At 35.7% G+C, this 27590-nt stretch overlaps 1 protein-coding gene across 4 annotated transcripts in view; it reads right to left on the reverse strand.

The window, feature by feature from the left end:
* LOC123523160 (dual specificity mitogen-activated protein kinase kinase 1-like) overlaps positions 1-27590 on the reverse strand; it is a 45226-nt gene that overhangs the window by 14929 nt on the left and 2707 nt on the right. Inside the window, exons 2-8 of one of the 4 annotated variants that reach the window (XM_045300833.2) lie at positions 24335-24554; positions 20685-20831; positions 19692-19769; positions 18894-18945; positions 14480-14604; positions 9378-9501; positions 155-264 (exon numbers count right to left, since the gene is read on the reverse strand). In XM_045300833.2, the coding sequence (XP_045156768.1) occupies positions 155-264; positions 9378-9501; positions 14480-14604; positions 18894-18945; positions 19692-19769; positions 20685-20831; positions 24335-24554 (856 nt within the window). Of the gene's footprint in view, positions 1-154; positions 265-3948; positions 4035-9311; positions 9502-14479; positions 14605-18893; positions 18946-19691; positions 19770-20684; positions 20832-24334; positions 24555-27590 lie in introns of all 4 variants that reach the window. The other 3 variants (XM_053549259.1, XM_045300832.2, XM_053549258.1) reach the window with 3 other exon arrangements.

Here is a 27590-nt window from a genome sequence, read left to right on the forward strand (position 1 = left end):
ACAGCCAGCTAAAAATTGAAGATTTCAAAACTCTCTGGCCAAAATATGAAGGTTTTGGTCTGTTTTTGAATTCTTTGTTTTAGTAAATGAAAGCATGTATAAACAATGAAATTTAAAACCAACAGTTTTACTTGATTTTCCTCACAAAACATACCTCATTTACAATGAAATCTAAAAGCTCAAAAATGGCCATTGGCCGCGGCCCATCAGAGCCAGGCCCTGGAGCACACGGCGTTGGAAAGTTATAACTATGCCGTTTCGTTCCTAAAATAAAAGCAAAAAACCAAATTTGCAACAAAACCATTTCCAGTACAATAGAGCAATTCATACAAGAGCAAGAAAGGTTGAAAATGTTAAAAATGACTCAGGTCCTTTTTAAAGCCATAAAATGCAGGCAACTCAAGCATCTGGTCACACTGATCTGGGATTGCAAGTCAAACCTTTAAATGACATGGATGTTTTAGGATTTGATGGCATTATACACATGTCATTATTTTGATGAATAAAAAGCCATTCTTATTATATATATATACAGATCATGCTGTAATATATGGTCTGAATAGGAAATCGATTTTGTATTACCTCCCTTTTACATTAAAAAAAATCAAAAGTAAAAAAACACAAGATATGAAAACATGCAAATAATAAAACATAAAAAATTTACATGGTGTGTCTTAAGATGGCCAAATTTGATCATGCAAGTATTTTCCAATGCTAAATTTTCTGTTCAAATAATTATACAGTCACTGCACACATAAATTTTAATTATTTCAACAGCTTTTACTGTCCTTGAATAAAGACATAATAATGATATATACTACAAATTTATCAATAAAACAAGAGATGTGTCCAACAGATGAAATACGAGTATGGACTGTCTATTCTAGTTCAAGACCAGTTGGCTTGTTTTAGCTTTATTAGATTTCTGACAAACTTGATAATTTTTACTTTTTTTCCATTTCATATTACATCTATGAAAAATCAATTATCTTTTCTCAAATGCATCCTGCCGTTAGACCCTATTGACTATCAGTTTAAAGTAAATTTATGTTAGTTCTTAAATGTATTCATAACAAGAGCTGTCCGTAAGACAGCCAAGCTCGACTATTCGAAATATTGTCACAGAAGCAGGAAATTATTACCCAAAATGTTAAATATCAAAAGGGTTTTAAGTTCGAAAGGGGACATAATTTGACCAAAATACATCAGAGTTATGGGACTTAGTGCTATCAACTAGTTTTATAACCCCGAAGAAACATATTAAGTTTCAATTCAATATCTGCATTAGTTTTGGGGATAGTAACTCGCATGTAAAACTTTAACCAGAATTTTCTAAGTCCAAAAGGGGGCATAATTTGCTCAAAATACATGTTAAGAGTTATGGAACTTGACCCAGTGAGGTTGGCAATTGACCTAGAAAAAGAATAAATAAGTTTCAAAGCTATATGCCTTTTGGTAATAGCTGTATGTACTTGCACGCAAAACTTTGACCAGGATTTTCTAAGTCCAAAAGGGGGCATAATTTGCCCCAAATACATGTCAGAGTTATAGGACTTGGTGCTATCAACTAGTTCTATAACCCCGAAGACAAATGTGAAGTTTCAATTTAATATCTGTAGTAGTTTTGGAGATAGTTACTTGCATGTAAAACTTTAACCAGAATTTTCTAAGTCCAAAAGGGGGCATAATTTGGCCAAAATACATGTCAGAGTTATGGGACTTGACCCAGTGAGGTTGGTAATTGATCTAGAAAAAGAAAAAATAAGTTTCAAATCTATATGCCTTTTAGTAATAGCTGTATGTACTTGCACGCAAAACTTTAACCAGAATTTTCTAAGTCAAAAAGGGGGCATAATTTGGCCAAAATGAAGGTCAGAGTTACGGGACTTGGTGCTATCAACTAGTTTTATAACCCCGAAGACACATGTGAAGTTTCAATTCAATATCTGCATTAGTTTTGGAGATAGTAACTTGCATGTAAAACTTTAACCAGAATTTTCTAAGTCCAAAAGGGGGCATAATTTGGCCAAAATACATGTCAGAGTTATGGGACTTGACCCAAAGAGGTAGATAATTGATCTAGAAAAAGAAAAATAAGTTTTAAACCTATATGCCTTTTAGTAATAGCTGTATGTACTTGCACGCAAAACTTTAACCAGAATTTTCTAAGTCAAAAAGGGGGCATAATTTGGCCAAAATGAAGGTCAGAGTTATGGGACTTGGTGCTATCAACTAATTTTATAACCCCGAAGACACATGTGAAGTTTCAATTCAATATCTGCATTAGTTTTGGAGATAGTAACTTGCATGTGAAACTTTAACCAGAATTTTCTAAGTCCAAAAGGGGGCATAATTTGCTCAAAATACATGTTAGAGTTATGGAACTTGACCCAGTGAGGTTGGTAATTGACCTAGAAAAAGAATAAATAAGTTTCAAAGCTATATGCCTTTAAATGATAGCTGTATGTACTTGCATGCAAAAACTTAACCAAGGTGTGACGCCGACGCCAGGGGTGAGTAGAATAGCTAGACTATTCTTCGAATAGTCGAGCTAAAAATAGCATCATTTCACAGGGTATTTGTTGAATTTGTGTAACATAATTTTTCAAAAGAAAATACAAAAAACCTTGTCTCTACATGATTTAATAAATGCATCAACTGAACATATCGAAGTAGTTACTATAAAGAACATTAAGGTTTTCTGCTCCAGCTGTTAAAAGAAATAACAATACTTAATACAAAACTCCAGGTTGGATCACAGGTTATAAACAGTATCTGAAGACCAGTCTCAAATATTTAGCATCTGATTGGCTGATTCTTAGCCCACATTTGGAACTGACCAATGGCATGCCATTATTTCAAGACTGGTCTCCAAACTTAGTTTTATAATCTTGAAATCTAAGCTAAAGGCTACAAAACTTGAGTTCCGAGACCAGTCTGCAAATTCAAACATTTGATTGGCTGTTTCTTTTCATATTTTTCAAATTGACCAATGGCAGATCAGCATCTGAGACTGGTCTCCGGGCTCACTTGTAAAACCTTTGCACCTGTTATACTGGAATGTTAACCCTCATGGTTACAATCTTTATACACATTGTAATAAATAAACAATAGAAAAGAACCATCAAACAAAAGTCTCCTTTACCTGAGAAATCATTTCTTGAGCTTAAAAACAAAATTTGGCAAAATTTTCCAGTCTACAAATTTTCTTATTCAAAAGTTTTTTTCTATAAAATATGAGTATAATGATTTATGTCTCTGAAGATAATGTTCTGTTTTTTCAACCATACAATGAAAGAAAAAATTTCAATTAAAAATGAAGTGATATATAAAGAGTCTTTTTATGTTTAATTTATAGCTGAAAAAGACTATGACTTTCAGCTTTACTGGTGAAAGAAGGCCCCAGGACACAAATTAATATATACAGTAAAACCCAGTGCTGAAGACCATATTGGAACAGCAACAACCTGGACTGAAAGTCCTGTAGTTTCATTTTTCAATTAAATAAATTTTAACATTCACAGCGTATTTTAACCTGTGGATTATGACCACCCTCAAAACCCACATTTTGTCTAATCCAACTGTGGCCTCTGTATACAGGCTTTACTGTATATTTCAAAGCCAGCCATCTTGTTGCCTCAAAAAGCTGGCCTCTGTTCTACATACAAGCAGACAATCTGGAATTAAGCCCCAACTGGCATCTAGGGATCCTTCACAAATAAAGCCAGAAAGTTTCCATTTCACCTTAAATTTGTCTGTTAAATCAATAAATGTTATATCTAAAAACAGTTATCATTAAACAGTCAAAAAGTTAAACTTTTACTATAAATTTACCAACAGAAAATTGATTTCTCAGATATTCACCTAGAAAAATGCCAAGGGAGGTAATACACTAAAACTTTTTGGTTGTGTTGAAAAGAGTTACACAACCTTAGATGATAACTTTACCTCATTAACTATATATTCTAAGAGTTCAAATATGGCCATGGGTAGGGGGCCATCTCCAAAGATCACCTGGTAATCTCCCAAACAACCTGAAAATAACTCTGAACTAGTTAGCTTTGCTTTAACACAAGAAATTTTAAGGAATCCTCTTGAAAAGATGCCTGTCCGAGTCAGATGCCAACCTGTAAAAGCTGTAACTTAAAACATCTAAAAGTGCAATATTATCACAACTTTGAAAATGTCAGTTATATCTTGACTTAATGACATGACATGATCCCTGGCTTACCATGAAAATTGTTACTTATAATGTTAATACCAACTGATATTAAAATAACGTAAGTCTAAACATCACAGTAAATTACATATTAAATTGTTTGTTTAAAAATCTATTGTTTTATCGATATTTTTACATAAGTTTTAGACAGTCTAGATGTATTGTTTAAATAACAAACTAGAATAATTTTTATTCTCCTAGTATGTTTACTGCTGTTCCACAACAGTACATGTGGAGCCCTGTCCCAGACGTACATTTTAAAACAGAGAACAACACCTATAAAATGTCAAAATTCATTAATCAGTATTATTTTACCGTATTTTCCCGAATAAACGCCCCCGGGGGCATTACATTTTCCAAAGAGGGGGCGTTCATTTGAGGTAAAAAAAAAAAAAAAATGAAAATTTTTACAAAACTTAAAAACATTGCAGGGGTGTAAAATTCCACTCGCCCGCTCGCATTGGCGAGTTAAAGTCTGGATAGGACGAGTGGATCTCGCTGTATACTCGACCGATCGGGCGAGTGGTTTTTACGTCGTAGCTTTAATGAAATTCAGAAATTACATCTTGAAAAACGTCAACAAACTTTGAGATAGTTCAGTTGCTACTTTGATTGACTGGAATTTACCCGCGAATCGTAAAGATATCAAAACGTCAATCATGCCGGTAATTTTCCATTCCGGGAGCACGTGCGACCTATCGTAATATCAAATTTACATCTCCGTTACTTTTGTTTATCGACCAGTACAAAAAAAAGCGCGTAGTGCATTCATTTTTTAACATTATCGCTTCAGTTTTTCAACATCGCTTGAGAAGTAATACAATTTGAATTATACTAAGATTTCAATAAAATATCGACGGAAATGTAAGCAAATTTGTATGAAAACGGTCGAATTTTCATATAATCATTTGTTAAATTTCAAACAGCGCGATCTTAATTACTGATTTCTTTCTAAGAGAAAATAAGTTATACATAATATGGGCATAAAATTCGGACTTTTGACCAGAAAGAACAAAAAAAAAAGAATTAAAAAATCTTAAATAATGAAAAAGCGGCAGTAATTTAAATACATTGAGTAAAACGATTTTTTTTGGTGAAAAGGTTTCTGTTAGTGCGGCGGAATAGGTTACGTGACCTCGTGGACGTAAATAGAAATGTGGTTTTAAAATAAAACAAAATAATGTTGTTACGGTTTTTAATAAGTTTTAAATGAATCTTTGTACATGTATTTTTTTTTATAAAATATTCTTCTCAAACGATAATGTAAATTCCTTGAGGGCAAATAGGTCACATGGCGCGAAAAACTGTAATATGACGTAATGCCATGACAATCTCATGCAACAATACCGCTTTGATCTCCACTTCAGATGTCATGATGCCGACACACTTTTAGCTCTTTGAGTGGATGTTAATTGATGATGAAAACAGGCCAATTACTTAGTTTATCAACAGAATAATTACCGATGATCGTCAACTCTTTTTTTTTCGCTTTCAAGACGGGTAGGTGGATGATGAATATTGTGTCCATATTTTTCGGACACTTTTTAAAATAATTATTTTTCGGGAAATAAGTCTTGAGAAAAGGAAAATAACTGATGTTTAATACTTTCCTGACACTTTGGGAAACTACGGTAGGGGTTAGACTGTGATTATTTTTACTATCGATGCAGTTATTATGGAGAGCAACTTGATGGTGGAGACCACAAAATTAGTGAAAGAAAAATGTGTGGTGTGAAAAAGAAATTTAAGAGTAACAGAAATGAATAATCAAAAAGGAAACGTAGTGTACGAGCTATGTGTTATGTTTGAAATTTGCTTGTTGTACATAATACTCATTCCTTACTACGTGAGTTTTAAAAATGTCAATTATTAGGGCGAGTGACTGTCCACTAAGGGCGAGTAGATTTTACTAGCTACTAGTCCTGCAGGGCGAGTGGTGTGAAAAAGAATTTTACACCCCTGCATTGTTCAAACCAACTGTAAAGTGTTTCTGTGTTGTTTAATTCCCCAAAAACGTAATTATTTGGCATCCAATTTAATGCAGTCTGTCTTAAAATTATGCATTTAAATATGGTACCTCATGTATTCCGTGACACGCTCACGACATTACACATTACGTCATCATACCCAAACAGCTGTGTACTCCGATAATATTTTCCTTAGTACATGCGGGTAGTAATACACAATGTCAGTGGTTTGACACGCTGCTTATGTGTCGGCTTTTAAATTAAAAGTTATTAAAACTGCCGAAGAAAAGGTTAACACTTTGCCGCAAATTTGTTTAAAGTCGACAGGAAGCTTGTGCGCGGGTGGTGCAAAAACATATCAAAAATGGATTTACCGTTTAATTTTCTATTTGATGATTGGATACGTACCGTACTTAGTATAAACGTTTTGGATTTACGGTACATGGACTGTTTAAAAGTGTGTTTAATTCTTAAAACATTGGATACTTACTGTAAATTACTTATTATGTGGACTTATAAAAATGAGGTAGGTGATTTTTTTTTTGTTCTTGTTGACTTTTTCCCCTCCAAAACGGGTGGGGGGCGTTAATTAGAGGGGGAGCCTTAATTCGGGAAAATACAGTATGTAAAGGATAGAGGCTACAAAATGGAATTTTCATTAAGAAAGTGAGGGAGCATACAGACCAACTGTTTTTTTTTTATAGCCTCTATCGGACTTTATGTTTTTACAATTTCTTTCAACGCAACAATAAGCAGATAAATTTACTCTCTTCACACAGACTGTGTAATTTGTACACTTCATGAATGAATAAGTATTGGAAAAATTTGAAAATGTTTTGCAAGTGATTGGTTGAAAAAGTAGGATAACCACTAAAACTATTTTTCTCTTCCAATCAAGAGACAGACATATGTACCATATGACCATCCAATATAAATCTATGCTGCATATGGGATGATGCAATAACTTAGATTCAAATATCCATGTTACCTAACCGAATAAAAGCTTGACCAAAAAATGTATCTACATGAAAACCAACATCAACCAAATGCCTGACATGTTTTTGTATGTTTAAGATGGAATTTTATCTGTCTGATAGGTTTCCTTTGTTATTGCAGAAAATAAGCATAGAATAAAGATTATTTAACACGTTCTTGTCAATACCAAAATTACATCTACTCAAACCCATCTGAAAAATATGCTGGACACAAACTGCTTGTCAAACATATTTTTTTTTCCAAATGGGTACTTGTAGTCCTTATATTATTGACTCCTGATATCTCATTACTATACGAAGTACAGATGAATTCCATTTATTTCAAACGTAATTTTTACTTTTTGACTAAAACAGTTGAGAAGCAGCTGATTGAGAGAGTTCTTTAGTTCCAATATCACTTTAAAAAGTTGCAACAGAAAAATGAAAAGACATGGCCAGATTTTTAACATTCTTTTTAAAAACCCAACATGATAAAACATTTTTTTTTACAAATTGTTTAATAATAAGAAAAACAGAATATATATATAAGCTAGACTGAGAAGTTCTGAAATACTGTAAAATTATTCATTTTTACAGGGGACTAACTTTCGTGGATCTAGAGGTTGACTTAGTAGTTGATACAATGCACGAAATAAAATCCCGACAGAGAAGCAAATTTTCTATATCTCAAAAAACAGCTGTTTCAACCAAAACTTCGAGTTCTGTTCCAAACGAAAGAGAATGATTTTACAGTATGACTATCTATACTTTTATTCATGGTGTAACGTCATATTTTAGGAGGAGAGAAAGAGCATGCAGGCAGATTCTTAAATTTTTTATCTTCTAAATCTTGTAACAAATCTTAAAACTGAAAGATTTTCAAAAACAAGAGGGTCATGATGACCCTGAATCGCTCACCTGTGTAATATGAGCAATATGTTTAAAATGGCACACTGATGCTAAAATATTAGAAAGTAGGTCAGTAGGTCACATTCATGGTCACTGAAAGTCAGTTTTAAGATCGGTGTGCAAAACTGTACAATCATGTCATCCGAATTCTTAAAAAACAAGAAAGTAGGCCTGTAGGTCAAGGTCACAGCCAAGTGACCCCTAATCACTTGGGGTCATCAGGTAATTATAATTAAACAGTCTAGGAAATATGATCTGATCATTTTTGAAGTATTTATTCCTATACAACTCATATAACAAGTGACCCCCAGGGCAGGGCCTCTTTTCACCCCAGAGGTATAATTTGAACAATCTTGTTGAGATCCACTAGGCAATGCTACATACCAAATATCAAAGGCCTAGGCCTTGAACTTTCAGACAAGAAGATTTTTTTTCCCTATATAAATCTATGTTAAATTCGGGACCCCCAGGGCAGGACCTCTTTTCACCCCTGGGGCATAATTTGAACAATTTTGGTAGAGGACCACAAAGCAATGCAACATACCAAACATCAAAAGCCTAGGCCTTGCAGTTTCAGGCAAGAAGATTTTTAAAGTTTTTTCCTATATAAGCCTATGTCAAACTCGAGACCCCCCGGGGCAGGGCCTCTTTTCACCCCAGGGTTATAATTTGAACAATTCTGGTAGAGGACTGCAAGGCAATGCTACATACCAAATATCAAAGGCCTAGGTCTTGTGGTTTTAGACAAGACGATTTTTAAAGTTTTTTCGAATACAAGTCTATGGAGAACTTGTGACCCCCGGGACGGGGCCTCTTTTCACCCCAGGGGCATAATTTGAACAATCTTCATAGAGGACCATTAGATGATGTCGCATTCAAAATATCAAGGCTCTATGCCTTGCGGTTTTGGACAAGAAGATTTTTAAAGTTTTTCCTTTCGGTTGCCATGGCAACCAGAGTTCTGCATGGAATTCAATTCTTTGAATAATTTTGAAAGGGTGCCACCCAAGGATTATTCCTGTGAAGTTTGATGTAATTCTGCCCAGTGGTTTTGAAGATGTTTTTAGAAAATGCTGACGGATGCATGACAGACATTGAGCGGTCACAAAAGCTCACCATGAGCCTTCGGCTCAGGTGAGCTAATAAATGGCTGGGAAACATCTTCAGCTCATTTGTCTATGAAACAAAAGGTTCTACTTGTGTAAATGAATGCACACTTACTGTAGTAGAAACAATTCAAACCTTTTAATGTTTTGCCTGTACGTGCTGCCTCTAAATGCTCTTCCATGACGTTTTCACCAAACATACCTTCAAGGTCTTTGGGATCAGGCGGTGGTATAGGGTATCGCCCAATCGCCATTTCCACTAGGGAGAGCCCGACACTCCAGATATCAGACTGAACTGTGTAATGGGTCCCTTGCAGTCGCTCCGGCTACAAACAGCATGAAATGTACCACAAAAATGACTCAAGGTTTTTAAATAACACTTTTCTAGCACTTTTTTCTAAGACACAATGTTTGTTATTTTATTGGAGTATGTTATATAATTATTCAATAATATTTAAAAAACATTATTTTCAATAAATATTTCATAAACATTATTTTTCTGCAATGTTTCATTATTATTTCAATAAATGTTTCATTATTTTTCAATAACATTCCTATAACAATATTTTTTAATAATTCGTTAACTTTGCTGATTTTCAATAATATTCCATTAACACTGACTCAGTAATATTTCACAAACATCACTTTTCAATGTTTCATTAATATCATTTTTCAATAATATTTCATTAACACTGATTTTCAGTAATATTTCATGAACATTATTTTTCAATAGTAATAATTCATTTACACTTTTATACAATAGTACTGAAGTCATATATGGTATTCAGATTAAGCAATTATCCTCAACCCCATGCCATATCTAATCTGTTACTGGAGTGACAACTTCCCAATATGAGTAAGTTATGACGACAAACCTTAAACATACTGTTTTCACAGAGAACAAAAGTTTCGTATATAATGAAAACCTATAATCTGAAGTTTTGGGAGCTCTTACTCTTTTTTTCAATAATTTATTTTTAATTTCCGAATAGGCTTAGTACATGTACTTCAAAACTGACAAATTCATGATAATACATTGTTTATTCGTACTCTACTTTTACTATTTATAAATTACCGTATCAAATGAAAATTTTAAAACAGAACAAGAGCTGTCAGAGGAAAGCAACTCTTTATTCAACAGTCTTGTTACTGAATAAAATAAACTGACTGAACATATTAGTTGGAAAATAATTTTGTAAACATGAAAAACAGAGTTATGGAACCAGTACAATGCAAGTCAGATCACAATAGTGGACAAGCAGGTAAAGTTTAATCCATTCCCATTAGTAGGCACTGAGACACCAGCTTACATACAGAAACTTAACTAACAAGAGCTCGTCGAACACGAAATGCCCCCCTTGATGCATGCAGTAATTGCACATGGAGCAGAAATTATTTGCTCACTGTAAGTTCTACTGTTCTGGTTCAATGTGACGTTGACCTTTGACCTATTGACCTCAAAATCAACAGGGGTCATCTGCTGGTCATGATCAACCTCCCTATCAAGTTTAGCGATCCTAGGCCCAAGCGTTCTCAAGGTATCGTCCGGAAAGGGTTTAACTGTTCCGGGTCAATGTGACCTTGACCTTTAGCCATTTGATCTCAAAATCTATAGGGGTCATCTACAGGTCATGACCTACCTCCCTTTCAAGTTTCATGATCCTAGGCCCAAGCGTTCTCAAGTTATTGTCTGGAAATGGTTTAAATGTTCCGGGCCACTGTAACCTTGACCTTTGACCTTCTGACCTCAAAATCAACAGGTGTCATCTGCTGGTCATGATGAACCTCTCTATCACCTTTCATGACCCTTGGCCCAAGCGTTCTCAAGTTATCGTCCAGAAACCGTTTAACTGTTCCTGGCCAATGTGACCTTGAACTTTGACCTAATGACCTCAAAATCAATAGGGGTCATGATCAATCTCCCTATCAACTTTCACAATCCTAGGCCCAAGCAATCTTGAGTTATCATCCGGAAACCATTTAACTGTTCCGGGTCACTGTGACCTTGATCTTTGATATACTGATCTCAAAATCAATAGGGGTCATCTGCTGGTCATGACCAACCTCCCTATCAACTTTCATGATCCTAGGCCCAAGCGTTCTTGAGTTATCATCCGGAAACCGTTTAACTGTTCAGGGTCACTGTGACCTTGACCTTTGACATACAGATCTCAAAATCAACAGGGGTCATCTGCAGGTGATGACCAACCTTCCTATCAACTAGGCCGGAAATGGATTGGTCTACATACAGACCGACCGACATCTGCAAAACAATATACCCCTCCTTCTTCGAAGGGGGGATAAAAATTTTCGAGTTGAAAATGGGGCAAAGTTTGTAAACATGCAAAATAGAGTTATGGAATTTGTGCACTGCAAGTCTGGTGTCTGAAGTTTCAATCCATTTTCAACAGTGGTTATCTATATACTAGCTACAATCAACAAGAGCTGTCCGCAAGACAGTCAATGCTATTCGAATTGTTGTCCCAGAAGCAGGAGTATTACCCTAAATGTTAAAATATCCACAGAATTTCAATCCTGTATCTGCATTAGTTTTGGAGGTAGTAACTTGTATGCAAAACTTTAACCAGAAGTTTTTAGGTTCAAAAGGGGACATTATTTTGCAAAATACATGTTAGAGTTATGGGACTTGATGCTATGACCTAGTTTTACCTTAAGACACATGTGAAGTTTCAAATCAATACCTGTATTAGTATTGGGGATAGTAACTTGCATGCAAAACTTTAACCAGGATTTTTTAAGTCCAAAAGGGGGCATAATTTGCCCAAAATACATGTCAGAGGTATGTGACTTGATCCTGTGAGGTGGATTGTTGACCTCAAAAGGAAACAAGAGGGCCATGATGGCCCTATATGGCTCACCTGTTATCATTGCACTTGAGGACAAGAAGGTCCTCAGTAAAAAGATTTAAGTCCAAAGGACAGGAACAACAAAGGGAAGAAATTTAACCAAAAAGAAAAAACAATTCTTACAAGGTACAGAAATGTCAAAATGCACCTAAAAATTGGAGGTACCATCCATGTTGTACCACAGAAAAGTGGTCTCGGTTTTCCCCTACGGCCGATAATAAAAAAGTTCCTAAAAATAAGCTATTTATAGTAACGTAAAAGGGAAGTAATTAAAAAAAAAATATTGTAAGTGAACAAAAGAAGGCTCTGCCAAAAAAATCTGTTGACATAAATGAAATTTCAGATCAGTATCTTCATTAGTTACGGAGATATACCCATTTTAATTTGAAATAAAGAGAGGTAATTTGACATAAAATCAGTCGTTAGTTATCTACCCTGATTGTCTCAGTCCAACTAATGACAATTATGAAATTTCAAATAAGTCCTATACTTACTGATATAAATCCATTTTGATTACAATCAGGGGAGGTAATCAGATATAAAATAACTCTGGAACCTACGATTGGATCTGATTTGTCATGGAATCTAAGATTTATTGTTGTTGAAGATATTTTGGAAGTTTGTATCAAATAAAACCATAAATGAAGTCTCTATATGACTGCAAAAGCCAAAATAGCCAATTTTGGACCTTTAAGGGGCCATAACTCTGGAACCCATGAAGAAATCTGGCCAGTTCAAGAAAGGAACCAAGACCTTGTGGTTATACAGGTTGTGTGCAAGTTTGGTTAAAATCAAATCATAAATGAGGCTGCTATTATGCAGACAAGGTCAAAATAGCTAATTTTGGCCCTTTCAGGGGCCATAACTCTGGAAACCATTATGGGATCTAGCCGGTTCAAGAAAGGAACTGAGATCTTATGGTGATACAAGTTTTGTGCAAGTTTGATTAAATTCAAATCATAAATGAAGCTGCTATTGTGCAGACAAGGCCAAAATAGCTAATTCTGGCCCTTTCAGGGGCCATAACTCTGGAACCCATAATGGAATCTGGCCGGTTTAAAAAAGGAACCAAGATCTTATGGTGATACAAGTTGTGTGTAAGTTTGGTAAAAATCAAATCATAAATAAAGCTGCTACTGTGCAGACAAGGTCAAAATAGCTAAATTTGGCCCTTTCAGGGGCCATAACTCTGGAACCCATAATGGGATCTGGCCAGTTCAAGAAAGGAACCGAGATCTTATGGTGATACAAGTTGCGTGCAAGTTTGGTTAAAACAAAATCATAAATGAAACCACTATCGTGCAGACAAGAAATTGTTGACGCACGCACGGACGGACTCACAGACGACGGACGAAGGTGATCACAAAAGCTCACCTTGTCACTATGTGACAGGTGAGCTAAAAATAAGTTTCAAAGCTATATGCCTTAAAATGATTGCTATACGCACTTGCATGTAAAGCTTTAACCAAGGTGTGACGGCAATGCCAGGGTGAGTAGAATAGCTCGGACTATAATATTCATTGCATAGTCCAGCTAAAAATTTATGAAAAACTGGACATAAACGCAGACATGGGGGAAGATAAACAGGTGAGTGCAATAGCCCTACATATTTCTAAAATAGTCAAGCTAAAAAGGAGACAAGAAGCATAGAGAAAATTTTGGGAACATTAGAAAGAAGTAAAACAAAATATAGTCGTTCTCGGTAGAAATTATATACCATCACTGATAGAAACTGTTATAACTCCACTTATTTTGTCTGTAGATAGCTCCTATTATTGCTGTAATATTGTAAAAAACAGACCACTTAAGGCTGTGCTGTTCTAAGTCTTATTCTACTGATCAAAACTTTGAAACAATCAGGTGGATGGATTTTATTTTGCAGCTTACTTATTGTTTGTAAGTAACTGAAAAGAAATCATGCAAGTAGATTTAATGACTAAGGCCTGGTTACCTTGTGTTACAGATATTAAAATACACAGTCCAGAGCTATCAGTAAGACTTTTGGAATGGTGTTTTACTAAATAAGGGCATATTTTCAAATTTGAAGTGTTTTTGTTTTGGTTTGGTTTAACATCTCACTAACACAACTGTAGGTTGTATGGCGGATTTCCAGTTTTAAATGTGCAGGAAGGCCCCAGGAGCCTCTTCCTACATTTTATCATGGCGGGCACCTGGGTAGAACCACTGACCTTCCGTAAGGCAGCTGCATGGCTTCCTCACATGAAGAATTCAATGCTCCAAGTGAGGCTCAAACACACATCTGTGAGGACAAACCTGAAGTGGCAGGTTCAAACAGAGTACTTGTTAGGTCCCTAATATGTTTCCATTCCATTCTTTTTTCCGAGGGATGTGAACTGGATGAAGATTCAAATAAGCCACAGTCTTTTCACTCAGTGATTTTGAATTCTCTTACACGGATGTAAACAGGATTACTTACCGACATATAAGATCTTGTTCCAACAAAAGAATTTGCCATTGAATCAATTAACTGGCCACTCACACCAAAGTCACAGATCTTTATTTCACCTCGTGAATTTACAAGGATATTTGAAGGTTTCACATCTGAAAAATATCATAGACAAAACTTGACTCACTTTTAGACAGAAATACGCACAAAAATGCATCACATACATAAATAGGATCATTTTAGGAGCCAAATGAAAAATGTATAGGCCACTTTCATGAATTTTTTGCCAATGGTTAAGGCAGCAAATGGTAGTGACCCCTGCAAAATATACACTTATGGAATTGAAAATGAGACATACAAGTCCTTTTAAAAATAATTTAAATAGCATTGTTAAGGGCTACTTGACCTAAAATATTGGGTAAGCAAGCAACAATGTTTTCTTTTATAATTCCATGTTCATAAAGGAAGTGTCAAAAAAAGTCAATATACTCCCAATATCCATAATATTCACAATTTTATCCCAAGATGAAAACAAGAGGGCCATGATGGCCCTATATCGCTCACCTGTTAGCATTGCACTTGAGGACAAGAAGGTCCTCAGAAAAATTATCTAAGTTCAAAGGACAGTAACAACAAAGGGAAGAAATTTAACCAAAAAGAAAAAAAAAATTCTTACAAGGTACAGATATGTCAAAATACACCTACAAATTGGGGGTACCATCCACAGAAAAGTGGTCTCGGTTTTTCCCTACGGCCAATAATAAACAAGAGCTGTCTCCGTAGGATGACACATGCCCCCGATGGCACTTTGAATGAATAGTTATGGCCGATGTTAGAGTTTAGGACCTTTGACCTACGGACCTGGGTCTTGCGCGCGACACATCATCTTACTGTGTCACACATTCATGCATAGTTATTTTAAAATCCATGCATGAATGACAAAGATATGGACCGGACATGCCTATCAATGCACTATCATGAAAAATGATCTTTAACGTCTAAGTGTGACCTTGACCTTTGAGCTACGGACCTGGGTCTTGCGTGTGACACGTCGTCTTATTGTGGTACACATTCATGCCAAGTTATTTGAAAATCCATCCATCGATGACAAAGATATGGACCGGACACGCCCATCAATGCACTGTCCTTTAACGTCTAAGTGTGACCTTGACCTTTGAGCTACGGACCTGGGTCTTGCGCACTGCACGTCGTCTTACTGTGGTACACATTCATGCCAAGTTATTTGAAAATCCATCCATCGATGACAAAGATATGGACCGGACACGCCCATCAATGCACTATCCTTTAACGTCTAAGTATGACCTTGACCTTTGAGCTACGGACCTGGGTCTTGCGCACTGCACGTCAACTTACTGTGGTTCACATTCATGCCAAGTTATTTGAAAATCCATCCATCGATGACAAAGATATGGACTGGACACGCCCATCAATGCACTATCCTTTAACGTCTAAGTGTGACCTTGACCTTTGAGCTACGGACCTGGGTCTTGCGCACTGCACGTCGTCTTACTGTGGTACACATTCATGCCAAGTTATTTGAAAATCCATCCATCGATGACAAAGATATGGACCGGACACGAAAATTGCGGACAGACCGACAGACCGACAGACTGACAGACCGACAGACCGACAGACAGACGGTTCAAAAACTATATGCCTCCCTTCGGGGGCATAAAAAGTTACTAAATATAAGCTATTTATAGTAACGTAAAAGGGAAGTAATTAAGAAAAAAAAAATTATTGTAAGTGAAGAAAAGAAGGATCTACCAAATAAATCTGTTGACATAAATGAAATTTCAGATCAGTATCTTCATTAGTTACGGAGATATACCCATTTTAATTTGAAATAAAGGAAGGTAATTTGACATAAAATCAGTTCATAGTTACCTACCCTGATTGTCTCAGTCCAACTAATAACAATAATAAAATTTCAAATAAGTACTAGTACTTACCGATATAAATCCATTTTGATTACAATCAGGGGAGGTAATCAGATATAAAATAACTCTGAACCTATGCTTGGATCTGATTTGTCATGGAATCCAAGAATTATTGTTGTTGAAGTTATTTTGGAAGTTTGTATCAAATAAAACCATAAATGAAGTCTCTATATGGCTGCAAAAGCAAAAATAGCCAATTTTGGACCTTTAAGGGGCCATAACTCTGGAACCCATGAAGAAATCTGGCCAGTTCAAGAAAGGAACCAAGATCTTGTGGTGATTCAAGTTGTGTGCAAGTTTGGTTAAAATCGAATCATAAATGAAGCTGCTATTGTGCAGACAAGGTCAAAATAGCTAATTCTGGCCCTTTCAGGGGCCATAACTCTGGAACCCATAATGGGATCTGGCCAGTTCAAGAAAGGAACCGAGATCTTATGGTGATACAAGTTGTGTGCCAGTTTGGTAAAAATCAAATCATAAATAAAGCTGCTACTGTGCAGACAAGGTCAAAATAGCTAATTCTGGCCCTTTCAGGGGCCATAACTCTGGAACCCATAATGGAATCTCGCCAGTTCAAGAAAAGAACCAAGATCTTATGGTGATACAAGTTGTATGCCAGTTTGGTTAAAATCAAATCATAAATGAAGCTGCTATTATGCAGACAAGGTCAAAATAGCTAATTTTGACCCTTTCAGGGGCCATAACTCTGGAACCCATAATGGAATCTCGCCAGTTCAAGAAAGGAACCAAGATCTTATGGTGATACAAGTTGTGTGCCAGTTTGGTAAAAATCAAATCATAAATAAAGCTGCTACTGTGCAGACAAGGTCAAAATAGCTAATTTTGGCCCTTTCAGGGGCCATAACTCTGGAACCCATAATGGAGTCTGGCCAGTTCAAGAAAGGAACCGAGATCTTATGGTGATACAAGTTGTATGCAAGTTTGGTAAAAATCAAATCATAAATAAAGTTGCTATTGTGCAGACAAGGTCAAAATAGCTAATTTTGGCCCTTTCAGGGGCCATAACTCTGGAACCCATAATGGGATCTGGCCAGTTCAAGAAAGGAACCGAGATCTTATGGTGATACAAGTTGTGTGCAAGTTTGGTTAAAATAAAATCATAAATGAAATCTCTATCGTGCAGACAAGAAATTGTGGACGGACGACGGACGGACGACGGACGATCACAAAAGCTTACCCTGTCACTATGTGACAGGTGAGCTAAAAAAACAACAAAAAAAGAAGGAGCTGCGTTCAATAAATGCTTGATGCCCCCGGTGGCATCCTTGTAGATACAAAGCAACCCAAGTCCAAAATGAGGTCAAGTTCAAGGTCAAGGTCAAACTGGTCAGGTGATGTCTGAAGATGAGGAATGGTCACAGGTTACATCTGCATTAGTATCATGTCATTCTAGTTAGGGGTATTGATGCTAGACGAAACGGTCCCATTTGGTTAACCTCGTACGGACGGACGGACGAATGGACGGACAGGACAATCACTATATGCCTCCTGCATCAGTAGATGCCGGGGGCATAAAAACAACATTAGGGTCTGGGCTAACTTTTAGGGTAATTTGGGTAATGCTAAAAAAAGATGTTTTTAGGCAAAAAAAAAAACCCATCTGTTTTAGCATTACCCAAACTAGCAACACTTTGAAAGCAATGTAGAATGAATAGTCTGACAAGAGTTCTGTTACAGCCTTCAACTCAACTGGTGCTACAAGTTTGCTGTAATAGAACACTTGTCAGACTATTCATTCTACAATGTTTTCAAAGTGTTGCTAGTTTGGTACTAACAACGTTTTTCTTCCACTTAAAAGTTCATCTGTATATACGCTTTACTTCCCCTTTTAAAACATTATTTTACAAAAACCTAGACTTAAAGAGGAAGATAAAGGTAAATTTTAATTACGGTGGAACAATGAACATGAGCTCTCTAGATTTTTTGTTTATTTTGGGTTTACCACCATTTTTCAAAATTAAAGAAGAAGAAGAAGAACAGTATTCCAGTTATCTAATGGTGGACTTTTACCTGGATTCTGTACCAGTCAAACCTGTTTTCCCCCAAGTACTCTGCCAACTTCTCCACATGAATCAGAGGTGTTAGACGAATGATTTCAGACATAATGTCTTATATCAAATAGTCACGGAGAACATACCCCTCGCCCGGGGATCGAACTCATGACCCCGGGATCCGTAGATCTGCGCTCTCCATGAGCGGGTAGGCTTTGAGCTTTTGAGCGACCCTATTTCAAGAACAGTTAAAACCAATTATACCTCACCCCAAACAGTTTGCTGGTTCCCATTTGCAGCCAGATCGACAAAGGCAATCATGATAATGCACCTTGCACAAGGACACATCGTAATGGGAGTAGCTAGAAATCAAACCCAGGGCCTTCACCTCCTTAGGAGACCATCTTAGCCCTCTTGACCAACAGGTCCACACAAAGGCAAATACATGTACCAAACAGGAAGAGTACTTACCTCTATGCATAATTGAGTGTTTCTCTCTCAGGTATATCAACCCTTTAAGTACCTGAAATTAAAAATAAAGTCCTAATACAGTCAAACCTGTATACAAAGACCAGTGCTGAGAGAGTCAGCTGATCTTTACTGGCAGTTTGTATTTATTCATATGCTAAAATACACTGTGAAGGTTAAAATCAAAATGAAACTACAGTCAACTTGTATTAAGCACCCAGCCAAGTGAGTGTCACAATGTACACTTACAGGTGGTTGCTAAGGAAGGTTCAACTTAGTGAACTTTCAAGCCTGAAGGTCTTTAATGACAAGTGGTCTTTCCACACAGGTATGATTGTACAATGTTTGTAATACAACAATAATTTTCCTTGATTTGTTTATTTTGGGGTTCAACGTCACAAAATTATATGTTATATGTCGACTTTCCAGCTTCTCATGGTGGAGGAAAACCAAAGGTGCCCCTCCAGGCATTATTTCATCACAGGTAGGCACCTTGGTAGAACCACTGACCTTCTGGACGACTTCCTACTAAGAATTCTATGCCTCAAGTGAGATTCAAACCCACATCAGTGAGGGGCAAGTGAATAGAAGTCAGCAACCTTAACCACTTGGCCATGGAGGCCCCACAGCATATTTACCGGTACTAGCATAATGACAAGTGATATAGCACAAGAATGAGTAAATGCCTTTGTCTTCAAATTCAGATTTATCACCTTGATCCCAGTTCATGTTGTTCTCATAACATTTAAATAAATAGTTTATCTACCAAAAGTCTGGTCCTGATTTTTACAGCGTACTTACTGATGATGTTAATTTCCCTAGAATTGGTTCTGGTATTCTCCCTGCTTTCCGTAATATTAAATCTAGCGAACCACCATCCTGTCAAAATAAACACAGATTATAAAGTACAAGCTACTTCTTTGAATTTATTGAAGTTCTATGATATGTTTTTCAGTCAGACAAGTCACTGCATCTATAACAGAGCCAAAAGGGCCTGGCTGTAACTTTTTGTATCTAAAATAAACACATCTTGTTATTTATGATAATGTATGGTTTTACAAAAATACTGTGAAATCATTTTTACAGTTATGGTAGGTTATTTTCACGGATTTCAGAGTTGTGCCTATCCCCAAAATCAAACCCCATAAAGTTTAATCTTTAAAAACAGAAATCCATTAGTTTATGCTGTCGGAATATGTAATAAAGTCTTATGCCAACAACATTAAACAATTTCATACAGCATACCTACCAATAAACCTCCCGTTCTTGATGTGTTCGAGTTAGAACCTCAGTAACAAAATGTTACACCAATAATAGCAAATGATTTCTCACTTATAAGAAACAGCATAAAAGAGCTCAGGAAAGGACTGTCCTATAGTACTGGAAAATAATAATTTCATTTTGTGGGTATTAAATTTCATGGTTTTGACCAAAATAGCTATTTTGTGGAGAAATGAAATTTGTGGATTTCACCTTTTCAAGACAGAATGAATGAGAATTTTACTTGTTTGTCGGGAATTTTATTTTTGTGGATTGACCCAACCATGAAATCCACAAAAACTAGTCACATGAATAAAAGTTATTTCACAGTACATTTTTTGTATTCCCATTTTTTTTACTTTTCATATATATCATATTCATGTCCCTTCAAAACAATATGAATATCACAATATCCCTAGGAATTTTACCGGTTTACTGAAATTTAATTTCATAGACTGGCACAACTGTGAAATCCAGAAAAATTACTCTTCCAAGAAAAAAGTAGGTCATATTTGACATAACCAAAGTACATACCATATATTCCATACATATGCTAATTTCTCCATCACTGTAGAAAGCCCCATAGAAACCAACAATATATGGTGAGTTACATTCATGCAGCACTTTTAATTCTCGTATAATCTGGTTACGTATTGCTGGTTTTATTTCTAAGTGAATCAACTGAAATAAAGAGAAAAGTTACTATTTTAAAATGTTGATAGTTAAACATGTACAATTTTACTTTTAATCTTGCCAAGCTTTCCTGTCGGTCACACATTAAACCGGAATCCACCTAAAAACCGGAATACACCGGCATACACTTTGCATAACCGGAATACACCTGTATTTTTTAATTTAAAGGTATTTTTGAAGTGTCTTTGATATAATTCAATCATATTTATCATAAATAATTAATATACGAAAGGAAAATAAAATACGTTCACGCAAAATAATTTTACACGCGATTGAAGTTCGTCGTCCGCGCCGGAAATTTCCATAACCGAAATACACCCGTATTTCAATAATAAATGGTATTTTAGTAGGGGCTATTGCAGAAAACATTCGAGTATAATATAAAATAATTAGTTTACAAAAGGAAAATGAAATACTTTAACGCAAAACGATTATATACGAGACTGAAATTCGGCGAGCTTACGGAAATGTTGCATGCTTACGTCGCTCTGACTAGATACCGGAATGTTGATTATTAGAAATTATTTAATAGTTTCTTCACATTTCATATAAAGAATGAAAAAAAAGAAAATAATTTATGATAAAAAAATATCAATATTCAATTTATAAATGAATTATAGACAAAATACGGGTCATGACATAACCGCGCTGATCGGAAAGGGCTTGTCATATGTTTATTGTTTGAAATTATTAATTGTTTCTTCATATTTCATTTAACAAATAAAAGAGAAAATAAATTAGGAATTATAAAATAGCAATTTTCGATTTTAAAATGAATTATAGACAAAATACGAGTGGCATAAACCGCGCTGATCGGACGGAAGGGGTATGTCATGTGTTTATTATTGGAAATTATTTAATTATTTCTTCAGATTTCGTATAACAAATAAAAAAGAAAATAAATTGAGAAAACAATATCAATATTCGATTTTTAAATGAATTATACACAAAACACATGTCAGCGCATAAGCCGCGCTGATCGGAAAGGACCGGCCCTATGTTTATTATTGGAACTAATTGAATTATTTCCGCAGAATTAATCTGATAATTTAACATGTTTAAGAAGAAAGTATATTTTGAAAAATCAGTTTTCAAAAGAATTATATCATGTTTAATATATAAATATACAAACGTTTACTGCATTCATTGCCATAGCACAAATGTTTTATGCGAATAAAATCTTTGGTATTGGTAATTAATATCCTTTAAATATATGCGGCGTAACAAACACGTGTCTCTGATTAGTCCCGATAGAGTTTGATTGGATTATCACACCTATTGATAATCAATTAATCAGTATATTTGAACGCACACACAAGTGACATGTGACAAATAATGTCTAACGAGGGAAGTGCAGTTAAATATGATAAGCTTTTATTTAATTTCATTTAATTGTCGATATTATTGCAAATTGAAAAATTGAATAAAAACAGGTACATTCAGTATATACTTAAACGTATAACCTATAAACGTGTAACCTAACTGTCACCAAATATTTTTGTCTATGGTTAATATATCATATTATTGAATGAAGCATATTTACTCGACGGCAGATTATTTTCACAACAAAAAGCCCTAAAACATCTTTAACTTTCTTTAAATATTTTGATTGATACTATAGCAATCAGTGCTCAACTTGTTGATTGACAGGTGACACTCGAATAACATGCCTGTTCGTTATTAACAATTATAAGGCACTTTTAATAGAATGATAAGCAATAAGATTTAAATGTATATTTCATATTGGTTATCATTAAAGTTCAGTAAATAAAGCGTGGTCTGAAAGAGAGAGAGAGAAAAAAAACGATGATTTTAATAACTCAGAATTTATAAGTATCATTATTTCTTCATTCATGGCGGTAAAATAATTCCCCTGTTACCTGAAATATGTCATAAAGGAATATCATATTAGCATAAAAAGATATTTTGAAATAATTTGAAATAAAAAAATGAAACTTGAAAGAAATTTACCAGTAGCCCTAAGTTGAAAGCTAACAAAATTATGGCGATTGTGGTTCATGCAAGACTGCGCAAATTTCCCGTGCACGCGCTCAACAAATTTTCAACCTCGTATAAAAACGTTTTGCGCGTTTTAATTTGCTTTTGTAAATTAATTATTCATTTTAGATATGTTTTAATTCTGTCATAAACCCTAAAAATACGATTGATTTAAGAAATACGGGTGTATATTACAGAATTTTAGGACATGGAAATTCATTCACGAATGCGCAAATTTTTAGTGCGCACGCCGATTTTCAATCGTGTACAAGACGTAATGCGCAAAAGTATTTTAATATCCTTTCGAAAATTAATTATTTATGATAAATATGTTTGAATTCAGTCATAAACCACTTCAAAAATACCATTTGTTGAAGAAATACGGGTGTGTTTCGGTTATGGTAATTTCCCGAGCGGTCGCCAAATTTCAATCTCGTATAAATCGTTTTGTGTTAAGTATTTTATTTTCCTTTTGTAAACTTATTATTTATATTAAACACGAATGATTTCTGAAAAAAAAACACTACAAAATACCATTTATTAATAAAATACGGGCGTATTTCGGTTATGGAAATTTCCGGCCCGGTCGCCGAATTTCAATCTCGTATAAAATCATTTTGCGTGAACGTATTTTATTTTCCTTTCGTATGTTAATTATTTATGATAAATATGATTGAATTATATCAAAAACACTTCAAAAATACCTTTAAATTAAAAAATACAGGTGTATTCCGGTTATGCAAAGTGTATTCCGGTGTATTCCGGTTTTTAGGTGGATTCCGGTTTAATGTGTGACCCTTTCCTGTGACTAATTTCCAGGTAAAATTGGGAACTGAATTCATCTATCTATCTATTTCAATTGGTAACTTTTAGAAACTCAATAAGTTGTATGAACAAGAGCTGTCTGTAAGACAGCACGCTCAACTTTTCTCAGTGCTTGACTCTGAATTAGAGCTTTGCCAGTAAAATCTTTATAAAACTTTAACCAAAAAATTCTAAGTTAAAAAGGGGCATAACTCTGTCAAAATTCAAATCAGAGTTATGGGGATTGTTTCTTCTGGTGTAAACTTTTGATAGTAAATAACTATTTTAAGTTTCAAGTCAAAAGCTTTGATAGTAACAGAGATATTTGACTTTATCACAAACTTTAACCAACGGCGACGGCGATGCCGACACCGGGGTGAGTGCAATAGCTCTATTTTTTCTTCTAAAAGTCTAGCTAAAAAGTGAAGTGCATGATGTATTAGACTGTATGGAAGGCATGCAATGTCTATAGTTTATTATCAATTTAACATATAATTTTAAAGCATTATATATATTCACCAAGTAAACAAGAAACTGAGCAAACACAAATCTTACGAACCTACAAAAATGACATTTTTTTTATTCTATTCTAGTTTGTGGTGTATTTCAAAAGGTATGAACTACCAAATGGGTTTTGAGGGTTTAAGTTTATTTTTTATGAAAAGCATAAAACATCTATAATTACTCACCTTCCTAGCCATTATAAGGCCTGTAGGAAGATGGCGGACCTTCATTACAACTCCACCATTGCCTGCACCAAGTTCTCCAATCTTGTCAAAGACATCTACAGTTAGTTCACCAACTTTCTGTTTCTGTGTTAAGAAAATCTCCAACCTCTGCCTTTGTTGGTCGTCTATGTCTAGCTCCTTTAACTTCTGTGTTAGGGATTCAATGTTTGGATTTGGTTTACTGAAAAAACAAGTGAATGAAGTATTGCCATGCAATACAAAGTCCCCTACTGGAAGGCACCTAATTTTTTCTACTGCAGTATAACATGATGAACTGATATCTGTCAATGATGTATAAACAATATTGTACTACATATACAATATGTTATAACATTATAACAACACACTTGGATTAAAATGTGCATATATAACAACCCAGTTGTTTTCATATTGAATTTTTTGGGCTGATTATAAAAATGTTATCATGTAAGTTATTTATAGTAACAACAAAGGGAAATTAATCTTTAAAAAAAAAAAAAAAATAATAATAATAATAATAATATAAGTCCACAAGAAACTCTTTACCAGGTAGAGATAGGTCAAAATACACCTAAAAATTGGATGTAACATGCATGCTGTACCACAGAAAAGTGGTCTCGATTTTTCTCTACTGCCAGTAATAAAAAAGTTACAATAAAATCTATTTATAGTAAAAACAAAGGGATGTAATTCTAAAAACAAGGGTGCCTCATGGTGTTGAACATTTGGTCCAAGTTACATCAAAATCCCTCCATGCATGAAGAAGAAATGTTCCGTACAAAGTCATTCTTGAATTTGACCTTTGACCTCTAAATATGACCTTGACCTTAGAGCTAGGGACCTGGTTCTTGCGCATGACATGTTGTCTCATCCGGGGGAATATTTGTGCCAACTGATATCTAAATCCTGCTTTGCATGACAAAGTTATAGACCGGACAGGAAAAAAATCCTCTTGACCTTTGATCTCAAAGTGTGACCTTGACCTTTAAGCTAGGGTACTGGGTTTGCGCATGACACGTCGTCTCATCATGGGAAACATTTGTGCCAAGTAATATTAAAATCCCTTCATGGATGGCAGAGTTATGGACGGGACAGGAAAAAAACTCTGTTGACCTTTGACCTCCAATTGTGACCTTGACCTTTGAGCTAGGGGTCCGGGATTTGCGCATGACACGTCGTCTCATCATGGGGAACACTTGTGCTAAGTGATATTAAAATCCCTTAATGAATGTCAGAGTTATGGACCGGACACGAAACAGACCCTGTTCATGCTATGTTAACATTTGACTGCTAAGTGTGACCTTGACCTTTGAGCTAGGGGTCTGAAAGTTGTGCATGACACATCGTCTTATTATGAGGTACATTTGTGCCAAGTAATATTAAAATCCCTTCATAGATGGGAGAGTTATGGACCGGACAGGAAAAAAGCCTTGTTGACCTTTGACCTCCAATTGTGACCTTGACCTTTAAGCTAGGGGTCCAGGTTTTGCGCATGACACGTCGTTTCCTCATGGGGAACATTTGTGCCAAGTAATATTAAAATCTCTTCATGGATGGGAGAGTTATGGGCCGGACAGGAAAAAAGCCCTGTTGACCTTTGACCTCCAATTGTGACCTTGACCTTTGAGCTAGGGGTCCGGGATTTGTGCATGACACATCATCTTATCATGGGGAACATTTGTGCCAAGTAATACTAAAATTCCTTCAAAGATGGGAGAGTTGTGGACCGGACAGGAAAAAAGCCCTGTTGACCTTTGACCTCCTATTGTGACCTTGACCTTTGAGCTAGGGGTCCGGGTTTTGCGCATGACACGTCGTCTCATCATGGGGAACATTTGTGCCAAGTAATATTAAAATCCCTTCATGGATGACAGAGTTATGGACCGGACACGAAATTGCGGACGGACGGAATGACAGAATGACGGAATGACAGAATGACGGAATGACGGAAAGACGGAATGACGGAATGACGGAAAAGAGCATTCCTATAGTCCCCAAAACTGGTTTTCAACCAGTAGGGGACTAATAAGCACACAATGTAAGTTGACTTACAGTTGTGTAGCTTACTACCGGCTAACTGTCCCTCGGAAAAGAACAGATAATGCCTATGAAAGAGAGCCAAGTATTAGGAACAAACTGGCAGGGAGTGCATAAACTGAAGATGGAAAACTTTGGTCAACATTGCTACTCTGCTACAAACATGTGCATAAAATCGCTAAGTGGAAAACTCAATGGAACACTTTTAAAATCTAAATAAGGCCATATTTATATACAATTGTAAGAATTCAGCCTTACAATGTCTTCTGTGTTCTTTCCATTTTTTTTCCGAGATACCAGCCTTTTTGGCAGGTGCTGAGTCTTGAGTTCAACAACTGTCTGTTTTGTAAGCTAATCTTAACTAGGGTCCACCAAAATGTTGAAGTTCTATTGTTTTTTTTTTTGTTGTTTTTTTTTTAATTTAGGCCCTCTTTCTATGTCATTTATCTTTAGCAGGGCCTAAAATGAAATATTGACCGACCCCTTCCCCAAAAAATGAACCTGCCTACCAAATCCTCATTGGCATGGGTCCCAGGAGGGGAAACAAAGGTATTTTTAAGGCTGGCTCAAGGGGAATCACATTAAACTGACTTTTACACTAATATTGTTACAAGCTGCTTCATTACCCAATTTTTTGTGTAGAAAATTTGCGAAGATGTTTACTTTAATGCTAATTTTTCTTGTCAATGTGTAAAAATCCAACTTCACAGCTTTTTCCTATTCTGTTACTATCCTTTCAGTTTTTCTGGAAATAAGGTGAAACACAATTGTCAACTGATGAGCACATATCTATATTCATAGCACCACCCCGCATGTTGCTCTTCAAGTGGATTCCCGTGGATATTAATAGGAAGTGTCTAGCCATCCGGCAGCCTAGCCTGCATTCTAGCGGTCTGGTAACCAGATGCCTAGCAAATCCTAGGGGATAATAACCATGTGCTATGAACACTGCATGACCTTATCAGTTTCTCGCAAGTCAGTGGGCAGATGTTGCGGTTCCACCTAGTTAGGTAAACAAATGGGGTTACGCCATAACTTAATGGATGTGACCATCAGAATATAAAAATGGCAGTGGCTAGGGATCCGGTAACTGGACCTCTAGACAACCCGTACAAGGCAGGCTAGAGGTCCAGTTATCAATATGAATACTGAGATTTTTTTGTATTACAAAGAGCAGACTATATTTTATCTATAAAAACTG

Source organism: Mercenaria mercenaria, chromosome 8 (assembly GCF_021730395.1).
Source record: "Mercenaria mercenaria strain notata chromosome 8, MADL_Memer_1, whole genome shotgun sequence".
Lineage (NCBI taxonomy): Eukaryota > Metazoa > Mollusca > Bivalvia > Venerida > Veneridae > Mercenaria > Mercenaria mercenaria.